At 44.1% G+C, this 18,661-nt stretch overlaps 1 protein-coding gene across 3 annotated transcripts in view; it reads right to left on the bottom strand.

Annotated features, from left to right (window-relative positions):
- SNAP47 (synaptosome associated protein 47) overlaps positions 1-18,661 on the bottom strand; it is a 72,907-nt gene that overhangs the window by 13,455 nt on the left and 40,791 nt on the right. For all 3 annotated transcript variants that reach the window (XM_043910786.1, XM_043910785.1, XM_043910784.1), the window contains exon 4: positions 14,558-14,682. In XM_043910786.1, the coding sequence (XP_043766721.1) occupies positions 14,558-14,682 (125 nt within the window). The remainder of the gene's footprint in view (positions 1-14,557; positions 14,683-18,661) is intronic.

Below are 18,661 nucleotides of genomic sequence, written 5' to 3' on the forward strand. Positions count from 1 at the left end.
CTGCAAAAACACAAGTGAGATCTTTATAGCTACTAAGTCTGCAAAGAAAATTACTGAGTAAACCTTCAAACTACTAGTACCTCTGGAATATTGGTTCAGTGTCTTTTTCCTTTAAGAAAGGGATTGAAGTAATTAAATGGCATCGTGTGCATTCCATATAACATGGGATGGAAAGAATGGAGAATATGAAGTCTGGCCAAACCTTAAAAACAGTTGTTACTTCTGTGGCCCAGGATGACAAGCTGTCTAGTCATCAATGCATGATGTTGCCAGCCTCTAGAATATCAACGGGGCTCTCAGACGAACCTTCACTGGGCTCTGACTCAAAGACCAGGGTCAAAATGGACTCATCCCCAAGTCTCTGCTCCACTAATAAATAAACCCAGCAGCCAGCCATCATCCAGCTACATTTGTACCTACACAGAAAGTATGTGATTAATAGTACACTGAGTTTAGGGAAAACCTTGATAAATTCCCAAGAAATATATAGTGCACATAAGTACAAGTTAAGACAAAATAGCATGTATGCCAGTATATCTGGGAGTGGCATCTTGGGAAATAACCACAGAAACGCTCAATGCTCTTCAGCTCAGGGGTCACAGGCGCTCAACAAAGCCAGAGCAGGAGGCTTGGTTCCCCACAGGCAGGATGCTGGCCTCACTCACGAGCCTCAGTAACCAGGAAGTGGGAGAGCCGAGATGACTCAGGCGGGAAGCGGGAGGCACCACATGGTCCCCAGGACAGAGCAGAAGTTTCTGTCTTCTCTGGAAGAGGAAGACCTTCTGCTTGGCCACATGCTACAGTGACCTCCATCTCTGCAACGTCACAGAGATCCTTGAGCTTCCCAACCATTTTCACTTTGTTTATAAAAAAGAAAATAAATCCTGGAAAAATGGCTCACCCAGTAGAGGAAGTTCCCTTACCAAAACAGATGCATGCTCACACCAGCCACCAAGGTGTGAAAGCCTGAGAACCAGAGGTCCAAGCTTTGCTGGAAGCAGAGCCTCCAAGCGGTCCTGGAACATGCAGGCTGTGCTTTCACTGTGTAAGGACATGGCCTTAGTGTTTCTACAAAGTCTGTAATATGCTAGTTGTTGCCGCCTTACAGTCTGAGAAAGGAAGTGTCTTGTTCACCCTCACAATGAAACTCCAGGGTTTAGACTATTAGTATATTTAAGTAGCTAAAATGAGTAGGAGAAGGAATGGCAACCCACTCCAGTATTCTTGCCTGGGAATCCATAGACAGAGGAGCCTGGTGGCCTACAGTCCATGGGGTGAGGGCATGTCACAACAAAGAAGTCGGAAATGGCTTAGCGACTGAACAGCAAAACAAACAGTTTAATATTAGCTAGACTGTCTGCCTTGATCTTGTTATTAAACTGACCCACTGAAAAACTGAATTTTCTTGCAGTAAGAAACTAGCAACCATTTAAGAATAGAGCTGGGATAAATCAAGCTGTCTGCAGTTCTACCATTTGGGACTATTAACATGCTGTAGAGAAGGCAAAGAGGGAAAAATTGGCTCCCTCTCAACCAAAGCTCTCGAGGCTGTACAGAATATTCTAGGCTACAATCTGTCACATTCAGCACTCACAGGCCACCCCTGTACCCCGTCCTGTCCTCTCTGCATTCCCTGAGGTCCTGAGGGTGATCTGTGATGCACAGGGGCAGGAAAGGGCTCTCTTTGAAGAAGCACCCCTCTTCACAACCCCCTCTCTGCACAGAGGGTGGAGGAGTTGAGCATAAACCTGCGTTACACACCAGGGCTGTGTCTGTACAACAAGACTTTGAGAGCTGAGTCCTCAGGGATCTGTTAGTCCTCACTTGCAGTCGGCTGAATAGCACAGTTACAGACACCCGCTATGGCCCACAGCGAAGATGGCCCTGCTAGCTCACGGTCTGGGCAAGGAAAGCACCTCCCAGGACTACAGAGAAGTCCTGGGAACCAAGCTGCTATCAGACTGTAAACAGAGCTTCCCATGATGAGAACCACGTTTTTAAGAGAGGAATGGAATCCCTACCAAGTGAAATGCTCAATAAACTGAAGGTTCATCTTACATTAGGAAGTAAATGCCTCAGTGGGGACTTCTCAGGATATGAAATAAAGAGAAAATGCATCAGTTTGGAAGTTCTTCAGAGCTGATTGGGTCACAAACATTTGGGGCCCCACTGGTAAATCTGTTTAGAACAGAATTCTGCTCCATATAGTACCAGCCTCACCTTTACCTCAAACCCAGCAAACCTCAAGGAGGGACCCTGTTTTGTAAAATGTGATAGTAGCACTTTTTCTGGGAAATGTGCAGCCTGCTGAAGGCCACACGGCTCACTTGGCAAAGGCACTTACTGGCCATGAGAAGCTATGTTTCCAACAGTTAGTCCCCAGCCGTATATGCTACAGATGGGATGGACAGACGTACGCTGCCCAAGGCCACGAAGCTTCCCCAATACTGTGTCCATGTATTCAGTCCAATTTTACATTTAAATACTGCATAAAACCAACTTTGTAGCCTGAACCAAAAACCACCTAATACTAGTTAACTATTTTTTATAAGTTAAAAAAGATGCTGGTAATGGATGAAATATCCCAGCAGAAAATCAATAAGGAAATGAAAGACTTGAACACCATCGGCATCCAACAGATGTACAGAGCATACTCCACCCGAATCAGTGGAGCCCACAGTCTCCTCAAGTGCACACAGAACATCCCCCAGGACAGACGATATGGCAGGCCTCAAAACAAGCCTCGGACGTAAGACTGAAGTAACAGAGAGTACCTTCACAGTGGAACGAAACAAGAACTCTGGAAAAATAAAGAAACCTCACAAATATGTAGAAATTCAACACTCTTAAACAACCAATGGGTCCAACGGGGAAATTAGTAAACTCTCTAAGATAAATGAAAATAAAACCACAGCATTCTAAAACAGTGGCAAACTGAACCCAAGTATAATCTACCTCAGAAGGCAAGCGTGGCTCAGACTTGGAAAATCAACTCACGCAATATACCACATTGTGAGAACAAACAGAAAAAACACACATAATCAACTCAACTGATGGAGAAACAGCAATGACAAAACCCAACATCCTTTCATGATAAAAACCTCAGAAAAGCAGGACTAAAAGACAGCTCCCTTCTATGATAAAAGAAACTTAACCTATCCTTCTGAAACTATTCCAAAAAACTGCAGAGGAAGAAACACTTCAAAAAGAAAAAAAAAAAAAAAGAAGAAAATACTTCCAAACTAATTCTATGAGGCAGGCGGATTCTTTACCGCTGAGCCACTGAAGTCCCCCCTTCACTGTTGGTGGGGATGTAAACTGGTATAGCCATTATGGAGAACAGTTTGGAGGCTCCTTAAAAAACTAAAAGCAGAGATACTATATGATCTGGCAATCCCACTCCTGAGCACATACCTGGAGAACAATCAAAATTCTAAAAGATACATTTCTAAAATTGTTAGTTCTAGCTCTGTGGAAAATGCCATTGGTAATTTGATAGGGATTGCATTGAATCTGTAGATTGCTTTGGAAAGCATAGTCATTTTGACAGTATTGATTCTGCTAATCCAAGAACATGGAATCATCTCTCCATCTACGTGTGTGGTCTGGTTCCTTCCACCAGCGCCTTACAGTTCTCTGCATGCAGGTCTTTGTCTCCTTGGTTACTGCTAGGTATTTTATTCCTTTTGTTGCAGTGGTGTTGCAGGATTGTTTCCTTAATTTCTCTTTCTGATTTTTCACTGTTGGTATATAGGAACACAAGGCATTTCTATGTGTTAATTTTATCTTATGACTTTACTAAATTCACTGATTAGCTTTAGTAATTTTCTGGTGGTATCTTTAGGGTTTTCTATGTGTAGTATAACATCATCTGAAAACAGTAAGAGTTTTACTTCTTTTCCAATCTGGATTCCTTTTATTTCTTTTTCTTCTCTGATTGCCATAGCCAGGCCTTCTAAAACCATGTTGAATAACAGTGGCAAGAGTGGGCATTCATATGACCCAGCAGTCCCACTACTGGGCATATACCCTGAGAAAACCACAATTCAGAAAGACACATGGACCCCAGTGTTCATTATAGCACTATTTACAATAGCCAGGGCATGGAAGCAACCTAGATGTTCACTGATAGATAAAGATGTTGTGGTAACACAGTGCCATATTTAAAACAGAGATCCAAGAAGGACCTACTATACTATACCGTGATCTGCTCAGTATCACGTGGCAGCATGGATGGGAGGGGAGTTTGGGGGAGAAGAGATACATGCACATGTGTGTCTGAGTCCCCTCACTGTTCACCTGAGTATCGCCACACTGTTAGCTGGCTACAACCCAATACAAAATAAAGGGTTTTTTAAAGTTGTACATATACATAATAGAACATTACTCAGCTATTAAAAGGAATGAATTTGAGTCCGCTGAACTGAGGTGGATGAACTTAGAGCCTATTATACAAAGTGAAGTCAGTCAGAAAAAGACAAATATTGTATATTAACACATATATATGGAATCTAGGAAAATGGTACTGATGAGCCTATCTACAGGGCAGGAATAGATATGCAGATGTAGAGAAAGGATGTGAGGACACAGCGGGGGAAGGAGAGAGTTGGAAGAATTGAGAGTAGCACTGAAATATATACATTACCATGCATAAAACAGATTACTAGTAGGAAGTTGCTATACAACACGGGGAGTTCAGTCCAGTGTTCTGTGACTACCTAGAAGGAAGGGGTTCTGGGATAGGGTGGCAGGAGGGCGGCTCGACAGGAAGGGGATATACGTATACTTACGCCTGATTCATGCTGTTGTATGGCAGAAACCAATACAACATGGTAAGGCAATCATCCTCCAATTAAAAATAAATAAAAGATACATGTACCCCAATGTTCACTGCAGCATTATTTACAATAGCCAGGACACAGAAGCAACCTAAATGTCCGCTGACAGAGAACTGAATAAAGAAGAGGTGGAACACACACACACACACACACACACACACACAGATACACACACACACACAGATACACACACAAAGGAATATTACTCAGCCACTGAAAAGAATGAAATAATGCCATATACAGCAACATGAATGAACCTGGAGCTTACTTTACCAAGTAAAGTCAAACAAAGAAAGACAAACATCTTTCTTTGATATTTCATATGATATTGCTTATATGCGGTGGTTGTTGTTCAGTCGCTCAGTCATGTCTGACTCTTTGCGACCCCGCGGACTGCAGCATGCCAGGCTTCCCTGTCCTTTACCATCTCCTTAAGCTTGCTCAGACTCATGTCCATTGAGTCAGTGATGCCATCCAACCAACTCATCCTCTGTCATTCCCTTCTCTTCCTGCCTTCAATCTTTCCCAGCATCAAGGTTTCTCTAATAAGTCAGCTTTTTCCATCGGGTGGCCAAAGTATTGGAATTTCAGCTTCAGCATCAGTCCTTCCAATGAATATTCAGGATTGATTTCCTTTAGGATTGACTAGCTTGATCTCCTTGCAGTCCAAGGGACTCTCAAGAGTCTTCTCCAACACCACAGTTTAAAAGCATCAATTCTTCAGCACTTAGCCTTCTTTATGGTCCAACTCTCACATTCATACATTACACAGCTTTGACTATATGGACCTTTGTTGGCAAAATAATGCCTCTGCTTTTTAATATGCTGTCTAGGTTTGTCATAGCTTTTCTTCCAAGGAGCAAGTGTCTTTTAATTTCATGGCTGCAGTCACCATCTGCAGTGATTTTGGAGCCCAAGAAAATAAAGTGTGTCACAATTTCCACTGTTTGCCACAAAGTGACGGGACCAGATGCCATGATCTTCGTTTTTTGAATGTTGAGTTTTAGGCCAGCTTTTTCACTCCCTTCTTTCACCTTCATCAAGAGGCTGTTTAGTTCCTCTTTGCTTTCTGTCATTAAGGGTAGTGTCATCTGCATATATGAGGTTATTGGTATTTCTCCCGGCAATCTTGATTCCAGATTGTGCTTTATCCAGTCCGGCATCTCTCATGATGCATTCGGCATATAAGTTAAATAAGCAGGGTGACAATATACAGCCTTGACGTATTCATTTCCCTATTTTGAACTAGTCTGTTGTTCCATTTCCAGTTTTAACTGTTGCTTCTTGAACTGCATTTTTGCAGGAAAGGTGACCTGGTATTCCCATCTCTTTAAGAATTTTCCATGTGGAAAATTGTATGTAGAACCCCCCTCAAAAAATGATACAAATGAACTTATAAACAAAACAGAAACAAGCACAGACTTAGACAATGAACTTGTGGTTACCAGGGGAGAAGGGTCAGGGGGAGGGAGAGACTGGAAGTTTGGGGCTGACATGTACACACTACTATATTTTCAAATAGATAATCAACAAGGACCTACTATATAGCACAGGGAACTCTGCTCAGTATTCTGTAATAAGGTGAATAGGTAGCAAATTTGAAAAAGAATAGATACATGTATAACAATCACTTTGCCATACACTTAAGACAAACCACAGTTAATTATGCTTCAATATGAAATAAAAATTTTAAAAAGTAGGAGGTATGACATGAAGATATGACAGACGGCAATCATGATGAAATACAAATGGAGTATAATATAGGAGATAAATGAAATATTGAGAACATATGTGATGACTAGAAAGAGAAGAGCCTGTAATAAAGTAAAAACTTAGAGACATTTTTAAAAAGGCGCTTATGAAAAATTCAGCGAACAGGAAACTCAATAGGGAAGGACTGAAAGCGTCTGCAGATCAGGAAAGACAAGAACGCCTGCTTTCACCACTGCTACCCAGGACTGCTACGCACTGAAGTCCTAGACAGAGCAAGCAGGCAAGAAGCAGCAGCAGCAGAAGGCATCCAAACTGAGGAGGAAGAAGTGAAACTACCTCTACTGTCACACGTAACTAGGAACCTGTGATAGCGCTCATTTGGTTCGACTCTCTGTGATCCCATGGCCTGCAGCCCGCCAGGCTCCTCTGTCCCTGGACCTTTACAGGCAAGAACACTGGAGTGGGTTGCCATTTTCTACTCCAGGGGATATTCCCAGCCCACACTTCTCGCATCTCTTGCCTTGACAGGCAGATTCTGTACCACTGCACCACCTGGGAAGCCCCATTTTCATATGACATGATCCTGTACATAGAATATCTCAAAGAATGCACAAGAGAGCTAGAAGAACTCATTAACAAGTTTAGCAAAGTTACAGGATCAACACACAAACATCAGGTGTGTTTCTATACAGCAGCAATGAAGAATCTGAAAAAGAAATTAATAACCCCTACAAGGAAATAATATGGCAGCTAATTAAAAAGCTAAACATAAAACTATTCTACAACCAAGCAATTCTACTCTAAAGTATATGTACAAAAGAACGAAAGCAGAGACTCAGACACTTGTGCATGAATGTGCATGGCAGCAGTATTCACAATGGTCAAAAGCTGGAAATAATCTAAGTGTCCATCAGTGACGAAGAGATAAACAAAGCATGTTTTATCCATACAATAGAAGATCATTCACCTGTCAAAAGGAGAGAAGTACTGATTTATGCTACAAGATGCATCAGCCTTGACAACAGTAAGCTAAGTGAAGAAAGCCAGAAACAAAAGGGTTACAGTACTTACAAGAGGTCCCTGGGCTGTGCGCAGCAGCTCAGTCATGTCTGACTCTGTGACCCTATAGACTGTAGCCCAGCAGGCTCCTCTGTCATGGGACTTCCCAAGCAAGAACATGGAGTGGGTTGCCATTTCCTACTCCAGGGGATCTTCCCGACCCAGGGATTGAACCCGCATCTCCTGCATTGGCAAGTGGATTCTTTACCACTGCACCACTTGGAAAGCCCATTGGAGGGTCCTAGAATAGGCAAATTCATAGAGATAGACAGAAGATTAGACATTACCAGGAACTGGAGAGAGGTGAAATGTGGAGTTACAGTTTCACTATAACAGATTCTGTTGGGGTGATAAGAGAGCTCTAGAAATGAAACCATCAGTGGTGATGGTTGGGAAACATTTTTGAATGTAATTAATACTATTTATATAGTTAAAATAGACGGGAAAAAAGTTTTTTAATAGTTAAAATGACAAAATTTTATTCTACATATTCTACCACAATAAAAAAACACGGTTATAATATATATAACCTTCCACAGCCAGGTACTCAATAACAATATAATCTAACACTTGATTTTAAGACTTGAGGTTCATTCAAAAGCTGACCAAGAACACAGGAAATCATGTTCTGAAGGGTGAACAAGTCATCCTCCAAAATGGAATGCCTGAGCATCTGTTTCTTGCCCCTTGGCACTCTACTTTCTACACCACCAAGCAGCTGCTCTAGAATTTGTTCACTGAGATGCTGGTACATTCTGGAATCACAAAAACTTAAGAGTTCCTTATCTGGCAGCTTCTTCCCTATCCACAGTTCCCAGGGGTAGTAGAAAGTACAGAATACCACCCCAAGATTCATGCACGTGCGCATCTGGACCCAAAGGACAGGTGCCGCCCCCATGCGGCTCAGGTTTACACCACAGCCTCCACGTGGAGGAGGCCCAGTGCGCCCACACAGCTTTCCTGCCAACTGCAGAGGATGCGCAGCCGCACACTTGGACTGGCCCTCGTTCTGAGCAGTCACTGTCACAGGCAACGAGGGCCTCTGCTAGTGGCGACCACGTCCCACATGGCGGGAATCCCGAAGGCTGCCATGGAGGAGAGCCGGCTGTCCCAGGCAGTTACAGGGGCACCAGTGAACCACAGCAAAAGCAGGCTGGGCTAGGGAGTGGGGGCGCCACGTGTCTGTCTGTCTAAGCAGTGCTCATGGACATTGGAAATAAAAGCAAAACTAAACAAATGGGACCTAATGAAACTTAAAAGCTTTTGCACAACAAAGGAAACTATAAGCAAGGTGAAAAGACAGCCCTCAGATTGGGAGAAAATAATAGCAAATGAAGAAACAGACAAAGGATTAATCTCAAAAATATACAAGCAACTCCTGTAGCTCAATTCCAGAAAAACAAATGGCCCAATCAAAAAATGGGCCAAAGAACTAAACAGACATTTCTCCAAAGAAGACATACAGATGGCTAACAAACAAATGAAAAGATGCTCAACATCACTCATTATCAAAGAAACGCAAATCAAAACCACAACGAGATACCATTACACACCAGTCAGGATGGCTGCTATCCAAAAGTCTACAAGCAATAAATGCTGGAGAGGGTGTGGAGAAAAGGGAACCCTCTTACACTGTTGGTGGGAATGCAAACTAGTACAGCCGCTATGGAGAACAGTGTGGAGACTTCTTAAAAAACTGGAAATAGAACTGCCATATGACCCAGCAATCCCACTGCTGGGCATACACACCGAGGAAACCAGATCTGAAAGAGACACGTGCACCCCAATGTTCATCGCAGCACTGTTTACAATAGCCAGGACATGGAAGCAACCTAGATGTCCATTGGCAGATGAATGGATAAGGAAGCTGTGGTACATATACACTATGGAATATTACTCAGCCGTTAAAAAGAATTCATTTGAATCAGTTCTAATGAGATGGATGAAACTGGAGCCCATTATATAGAGTGAAGTAAGCCAGAAAGATAAAGACCATTACAGTATACTAATGCATATATATGGAATTTAAAAAGATGGTAATGATACCCTATATGCAAAACAGAAAAAGAGACACAGAAGTACAGAACAGACTTTTAGACTCTGTGGGAGAAGGCGAGGGTGGGATGTTCTGAGAGAACAGCATTGAAACAAGTATACTATCAAGGGTGAAACAGATCACCAGCCCAGGTTGGATACATGAGACAAGTGCTCAGGGCTGGTGCACTGGGAAGATCCAGAGGAATCGGGTGGGGAGGGAGGCGGGAGGGGGAACACATGTAAATCCATGGCTGATTCATGTCAATGTATGGCAAAAACCACTACAATATTGTAAAGTAATTAGCCTCCAACTAACAAAAATAAATGCGGCGGGGGGGGGGGGGGGGGGGGGGAAGCAGTGCTCATGGTTACCAGTGACCCAGCTAACCGACAGAGCAGACAGGAAAATCAGGAATGAATATTTAGAAGTAAGGCGTGGTGTTTTTCTGTACCTGAGCTTTCCTTTCATTGTGGCAGATCCTGCAGTAGATGCTAGGTATTGGAATACACCACAAGTCAGTTCCTTTGCTTTTCAGAAGTGGAGACTGGGGCCAGGGGAGCGAAGCAGGCTTCCCAGGACCACAGAGACAACAGGCAGGGCTGGGACCAGTGCCAGGATGCCAGGTTCCTAAGCCAGGGCTCATCCTAGGCCATATGACCTTTCACTGAAATGTCCCCTGTGTGTGGACAACAAAAGTTACTAGGTACCTTTTCCTCTTCTAATGGTTTAACATTTAGAAATGACATGGGATATGAAGTCAGAAACATGTATTAGTAATTCACAGTTAGAGTGACATATATTTAAATAAACGGCCTACTTTGTTTCTAATATTCAGACTGGTATCAAAGCCATAAATAAAAATACTAACCTTCTAACTGTGCCCCATAATTAACAAATGAAATGAACTGTCTGAAAAAGATTCAGAAGACAGCAGAGGACGATAACAAGAGAACCTGAGGAGAATGAGTAAAAACCTGAAATTATCTCATCTCTCCTTATTTAAAAATCTTCACTGATTCCAAAGTACTTCTAGGACAAAATCCAGACTCCTTTGAGTGGACATGTCCAGCTCCCTGTCCCCAGACCCCTCCACAGAGCCCCCTCCAACAAAGGTGTTGGCACACCCTCCCAGCAGTGGTCAGTGGTCCTACAGCTGGTGGAAAGTATGACCGCTGCCCTTCTACTTTTGAAGGCCTACCAGTTTAGCCATTCCCACCTCCATCCTAAGAAGTATCAGTTCTAGAATGTGCATTTCTGAGGTGTGGTTTAGTCTACTGCCACAGCTGATGAGAAGCACCATGGATCATCACCCCTCACTCATTATCTCATGACTTTGTCCTGACAATTATTCTAGGAAACCCAGATGTGTTGTCTTCTCCAAATAAACAAGTAATACACTGAAGCCAGGGCTATACTATCCCACTAATTCAGACATTTATTTTAGGCTAAAGATCAGTTATGCAAGAAATGAAAGATTCTTTTTTTTCCTGATTAGGAAAGGAGACATGAATTGGGACAAATTTAAATAACTGGGGAAAAAAAGTACAAGGAAAAAGACCAGAATGGTGGAGTTACTGAAGACGAAATGTATTTTATCATTTCTACAAAAAAGAAAGAAAAAAGAAAAATAAGATTATCTTGTAATAAACCATAATGGAAAACAATGTGAAAGAGAATATAGACACACACAACATACAGAAAGAGAAAGAGAGAAAAGGACATTAATTTCTTGAGATAGTTAGCAAGGAGAGAGCCATAGCATCCTTTCTGGCCTTGAATTATTTCAGGAACGATCCAGTCAATTACCAGTGCAGATACATGTGGAACTTGGCTCAGCTCATCAACGCAGACAAAAGGCCCGGCCCTCACTCATCTCCCCGACACAGGCATCCGCAGGACTGCCTTTTCAATAAACTCTTCTCCTCATGCCAGCTGACGAGCTAAGTTTTCCAGTAAACCAACTTTCTGACTGAACTGAATGAATCACCTCCATTTTTAATTGTTGTGTTTTGCACTTATTGTTTATAAAGATACCACATGCAGTAGGCAGGCTAAATGCCCAAATATAATCAAACAGAAAGTTCAAAACTATGACCTAAAATCTTGCCATGAACCCACACTCTGTGCAACCCTTTTTATTGGAAATGATGAAAGTATCCAGGGCAAGTCTTCCTTCATTGCTGTTATGCGGCCGGGGATGTTGAAGAGCCTGATAAACCGTTAAGACCAGACCCGAGTCGGCTTTTCATTCCGATTCCGTCTTTGGTGAAAGATGGAGGAAGGGTGAAAAAACAACACAGGAGATTAAGAAGTTATGAAGAAACCTTAGATAAAATTGCTATGTCCTGAGGACAGAACCATGCCGTTTTTGTCTTATCACTTCCAAATGCTGTATCAAACACATGGGAGCCACAGATTTAGTAACGAAACAGCAGGAGTTCTGAGGCAGGAAAGGTTAGCACATCAGACGCTGGAAATGATTCACGGGATTCTGCCAAACCCCTCTGAGGGACTCTGATTCCTCTCCCAGCCTCCTCCACCACGTGCCCTCCCACAGCGGATGGTGGAGAGCCACAGCTACGCGGCAGATGGGGCCCAACTGTAGCCCACATGCCGCTGCGGAGGCCCAGCACAGAGGGAGCCGGCACAGTGCGCTGAGCACGGCTGCTCCCTGAGGAAGTCACGGCGCGTCTTCTCTCTAGCACCCCGACTGCAGTTTAAGTCACCAAATCCATTTCCACGTAATGACTCTAATAGCATCTGCAGCAGAAACCACAGATGAATGGAGGGAGATTTTCTTGCATTTTCATTTTCCCTAGAAATTTAACTCATTCCTACCTATGCCTGAACTTCAGCTACACAGCTCAAAATTCTTCTCTAAATATGAAACATGTGTTTTACCTCAAAAAGACAACCTCGTATGAAACTACGTTCTCCCTGCAGGGAAGGAGAATGAGACAGCTAACTAGCACAAAGTCCTGCCCCTCCTGTGGGTAGGTCCTGCCAGCCCAGCCGCTCAGGGATCACCACGTCCTCTGCCCCAAAGCCAGCATCCTGATTCATGACGATGGCATCTGCTGTTCCCAGCACGGACGCCACAGGGCTCACTGAGACTTGTTGATGACAGTCAGGACCAACCACATAGACACAAGCTTTCATGGGGAAGAATGGTGATCCCAGTGGTTACTGAGGAATCTTATTCTACTCTTAGCTGTTCATGCATTCATTCTGATCTCTCCCATTCTGTCTATCTAGATTTTAGGGGAAGAATACATTGGACATGACAGTAGAAATTGTTTATTTGAAATTGGAAGGACCCTCTCAAACTACATGGCCACCAGTAGAATTAACAGATAAGAGTCTTACATTTCCCATGAAAAAGCCATGTTCTTGCTCCAGTCTCAACACAACTGTGGGACACAGAAGAGCTCATCTCAGCCACAGACATCTTCATTGGAGGGTGAGAAGGGACCCAGATCGTACCACTTCGAGGCCTATATGTACTCTCATTCACTTTCACGAGAACAGGTTAAGTTTGCCTTCATAGTACAAAGCTTTCTCAAGTCACAAGACAGACAAGATCTGCAGTGTTCTGGAGTCAATAAGCCTATCAAAAGAAGGGATTAGTAAGCTGCAAAATTTGCTAGTTGCAGCTAGAAAGCAGCATGTCTATGTGTCGTTACTAAAAGTGATTAAGTTAGATCAGAAGGAATAAGTGACAAATGACGTATGTTTAAAATACCCCATTGTAAAAGACAAACACTTTTTCCCCCAAAAGGAAAAAGCTGAGCTTAAAGGAGTCTATGCCTATGTAGACACATAGAATAAAATTATTTAAAAACAGGTTTAAAAGACATACAGTCTTATATGCTTTGATGAAATTTGTGGGGTGTCACCAACAAAATAGTCTCTCTAAAATGAAGCCTGAATCTGATGGAGCCTCTAGAGCTACAAACTGACCTACAGGAGTACCAAGGCAGAAAGTAGACAGCTCACCATCTGCTGGGAGGTGGGAAAACCAAGTAAGTAATATCTTGCAAGTTGAAAAATTTTGACAGAGAAACAATTCAGCTTTTTCATCAAATAAACTGCAAAGGAAGAAGAAGAGATGACAGAGGAAAGTTGTGAATTAAAGGCACTTCACTAAATGCAACACAGGGGTCTTATGAGGATCCCAATCGGAACAAACATGTGACACATTTTTCTAAATGAGGGAACTAAGGGAAAACTGAGCACTGGCTTGATGTCTGATGGCACCAAGGAATCTACCTTTTACTTTTTTAAGGTGAGTATGGTATTGTGCTAATTTTTTAAAATAGTTCTTTCTTTTAAAGCTACTGAAACATTTATGAATGAAATGACACATGTCTAGGTATTTGCTATATAGTTATTAAAAAAGGAGAAAGAAAAGGCCACTGTGTTGTCCAGCATTAACATAGGAAGGTAAATTGAAAGTATTTCTATCAAATATTGTTCAAATTTCAATTTCCTGGAAAAACAGTGGCAAGCCTTCTCAAGGACCAGCGTTCAGCACTTGAGGGCAAGTGTCCTCGACTATACACGCCCAGGGAGTGCACACACACAGGTGCTGCACATGTGTGCACACACCACACACGCACACACGTACACATACAAAGCCTATGTGTGCACACACACACACACACGAGGCAAGACCACTGTGTGTGCACAGGAATGCTATGTGTATCTGCATGCCACAAAACACAAGGAATCAGAATGGGCAATGCCTTTATTCTTTCTCAAGCCACAGGGAGCTGAGTAAATCAGGTGGATATCCCAACATTTCCGTGTAGGCGAGAGGCAAGCATAAATCAGTGGAAAGTTGTTTTTAGGCAAGAAAGACAAGTAAGTTGCCTGCAGGGGAGGATATAACACTATGAATGCACATTACCTGTCCCAGCTCCTGGGTGTCTTCCTCAGAAATGACTGGCTCGGTTGTCTGCAGCTGAAGTGGCCTCCCTTCCTGGCTCCCTGAGGAGGACTCACACTGCATGGCTTGGTCCATCAGTCCAGATGCTGAAATACAAAGTCAGAGTGGTATTTTCCAGAAGGTGTGAACAACACAAGCGCATTCAGAATTTTAGAAAAAGTGGTGTTTACGACCATCAGAGCTCTTTAGGTTGACAGAGTGTTTTCACAGCCTTCTATGGGTGTAGAGCCTCTGGGCTTGCCGGAGCACTAAGTGTGGTGAACTCACTTGGCTGAGCCTCTGCTTAGTTGACTGAATGTGGAACCTGCCTGAGCCTTGCCTTCAATCCCAACCCAGAGCTGCTTCCTTACCTGACACTGACCCGAGTGTACAACACGGTAAATACTCGGGATCTTGTTCTATAACTGGCTTTGAGAAGAAAGATCTTTTATCCAGGAGTGGATGTTATTTAGTCACTAAGTTGTGTCCAACCCTTTTGTGACCCCATGGACCAGGTAGCCCACCAGGCTCCTCGGTCCATGGGATTTCCCAGACAAGAACACTGGAGTGGGTTGCCATTTCCTTCTCCGGTTTATTAATCCCGGTCTGAGAACCAGCATCTGGATTCCAGGACCAACTCCTCTGAGCAGCAAAGGCAGAGATGTGACACACCACTTCATTCCGAGGACCCTCAGGGCAGTAAGCAGCGCTGCCTTCTGGCAGAGTGGCCTAGAGCAGCTGATAAGTGCATTGTTAGGAAAGGAAATTCACCTTGGGGTCAAGTTCGTGCTGGGCCTGAGGAATAGGAACACAGCTGGTAACTCTAGGGTATGCTAACTGCACAAGTCCCTCCTCCCAGGGGAGAGAACAGCACCTCCAACAGGTACACAAATACCCCCTTATTCTTATCTGTTAAATAATTTCTTACACACTAACACTCTCTGAAATTCCCTAACTGAGCAGAGAAGACATGAGGATGAGAGCATGTTTCTTGAGATACCAGAGAGGAAGTCTCGGTCAGATAGAGTGAGCTCAGGCACCAGCTGATGCAAAGTAAAACCTGCATGGGGGCAAGGGCAGGGGTTCCACACTGCAGACCTGAGCACTCCCCAGAGCCGTCTCCTCTGGGAAGGAGGGCCTATGAGAGACTGCCCGCCTTTTAACTACGCACACCTGTGAGAACTGCAACCAGCACAGCACTGCTACACTGTCACATACACCTGGGGAGTCTGACGGGGTTTCACAACACGGAAACCACGGTACACACCACGCACGCCGCTGTGCTTTTCTGTTCTTTATATGAAAGCTGCTAGCAATCAACCAAATTGATCTCACAACCCGAGTTCTACGATCTCCAAGGTGCCACTACTCCATCATCCTAAGGGCTTACTGAGAACTTTCCATAGCCTATAACTCACTGTTGGTTGGTCTTACAAGACCTAAATGTCACTAAGATGTTACCTAATAAAAAGCACTTTTCTAACACATTAGCAACAGAACACCATCAGAGCTAAGCTGGACAACAGAGGACGTGTTCTACTAATTATCATCAGCCTAAAGGAAAAGCTAACTAACGTACACGACCTTAAAATGTTACCAGTGGTAACAAAGATGGCCAAGTGCACTTCTTTTGTCTATGTTACCAGTGGTTCTCTGGCCTAATGGGTGAAGGTGAACGCCTCAGTCAGCCTATACCCTTCTCCCCAGTCTGCTGCCTGACCCTGCAGACCCCTGTTCCTGCCACCCTACCCCCTGCCCCCTGCCCCCTACACACCCCACTGCACATGTCATGCAGAGAGATGTGCCCCAGCCCACGTCTGCAGACGTGTTCTCCACTCAGCCCTTTCATCTCAGCAATTGTCCCGCATCTGTCCTGGTACCATTCAGCTTACGCAGTGACGGTGACTTGCTTGGCACTGCGCTGCTACTCCTCTCAGCATCTCTGGGAACGAGGGTCTCCCCGGCCAGCTTCCCTGGGAGCAAGGCCCACATCTAGTCCACACTTGCGCACTGTGCCCAGCGCTGGGCTCCCTCACTGTTACTACAGCTGTTTGACAGCCAGAAACACACCGCTTTTAAATCTTTAACAAACGGGACTGAACAACCAGAAAATCACAACCGAGGACTTTTCTTCCTGGAATGTGCTAATCAGAGATGTTTCTCACAATGACCTGTGGCCTCACCAGGGTCCTGCCTGGTACAAAACTCGGCCGCCCTCAGAACTGTGTGCTGAGACCTGGGGTGCTGACTCAGTTACTTAATGCTCTGAAATATCTTCTGAAAAAAATTAATTTGATGCAGTATAAGATGGTTTTTGTCTCAGAAGTCAACAACATTAATAGTTAAACAAAATAACCACAAATTGTTCAAGCTATGTGAGAACTTACAGATGATCCCACTTTCTAAGGACAAGGAGGCATCAAGGGGAGCCCTGAGCAAGGACTGGGCTGGCAGGGGCAGCGCTGGGACACAAAAGTCACCTTTGTGCATCAGACACAGACTGGTCACCTCACCGCAAGTTCGGAGCAGACACCACCAGGGCCTGCTCTGCGAGCAGAAAAACTGCTTCAAGTCTGTCTAGTCACGAGCAAATCCTTCTCCCTGTCCTTGGGCCCCAAATGCCCCACTGATAACACAGGAAAATGCCTACTCTATCCAGCACCTTATATAACTGGAGTGGGAAGCCCTTTCAGAAAAAAGCACAAAATGCCCCATGTCCTCAATGTAACAGGAGGTATGAGAGACAGAAAGCTGAAACGGAGAGAGAGAGCAGTCTCAACTAATTACAGTTTTTAAAAAACTTACTTTGCAAATTTACAAAATTATATGGTATACAGCTTGGACCTGTGGGTCCTTGGAAGGGATCAAGGGGTTGAGGGTCAAGCAGTTCTCTGAGGGTCGGTCGATAGTCAGGGGTCACCACGTCCTAATAACCACACGGGGCCTGTTTGCAGTCAGGGCAGTGCTCATGTCCTAGTGACCACATGCAGGGCTCTGTCGGTGGTCAGCCTGAGAGCCGTGGCCCAGGGACCACATGGAGTCTGCTGGCGGTAGGCACGGTGCTGTGTCCCAGGGTCAGAACTTCACTGCTTCAAAAGACGGTCCTATATTAATGACCCTGTGCAGAGACTTCAATGCCTCAGAAGTTTACCTACCATTTTACAGAGATGCATGTGCTAAGCAAGATTTCTACAGGGTCAGTGAATGGGAAACCAGTCTTCTTAAATTAGATGGTCAGAGGAGGCCCCCTCAGAAGGCAACAGTTAGCAAACAGTGAAAACAAAACTCAGTACCAAAAAACTCCTTAAAAATGCTATGCACGGACCATGGTCTTATGCTAAGAGCTCTGTGATCTTCCTCCCCAAACCCACCACCCCAGTGGATCATGAGACAACATGAGACAAGGTCCAGCTTGGGAAAAGGCTACAAAGCCTAACCACTATCAAGATCATCAAAACAAGGGGAGTCTGAGAATCCGTAATAGTCAAGATGAGTCCAAGATGAGTCTCCGAAATATCATCTGGGATCCTGGCTAGGATTCTGGGACAGTAAAACTTAAGGAAATCTGGATAAAACATGGAGTTTATTGAATAAAGATGTATAGATAGGTTCATTAGTTGTGACAACGAACAATACTGATGCAAGCTGACGTGAACAGGGGAGACTGGGCGTAGGAGACACGGGAGTACTCCTCACAACTTTTCCTCGAGTCTGAAACCATTCTAAAAGTTAAAAGATTATTTTAAAGATACTGTGCAGGCAAACAGCAATTTGCAACTGCTCTTTCTTAAGGTGGAATCTTCCCACCTGCATCATTTCCAGCCCTTGAAGCCCAGGAGACTCTCCTCCTCCCCCAGTCCCAGCCTGGCCACCCAGGCCCTCAATCTGTCTACACTATACATTACAACAAAGGTCTCTGGAAAGTTCTTCTGGACTCTGGTTCTTAGCAAACATTGGTCCACCGTTACTAGATCGCCACCTTCTGGCCACACATTTTACTAAAATAGGTCACTGAGGAGAGAAATACGTTTCTGAGATGTCAAAGTCAGGGTTTCTATCTCCACTGTCTCTGCTGTTTCCCATACA

The sequence above is a fragment of the Cervus elaphus genome, chromosome 9 (assembly GCF_910594005.1).
Source record: "Cervus elaphus chromosome 9, mCerEla1.1, whole genome shotgun sequence".
In the NCBI taxonomy this organism is placed as follows: domain Eukaryota; kingdom Metazoa; phylum Chordata; class Mammalia; order Artiodactyla; family Cervidae; genus Cervus; species Cervus elaphus.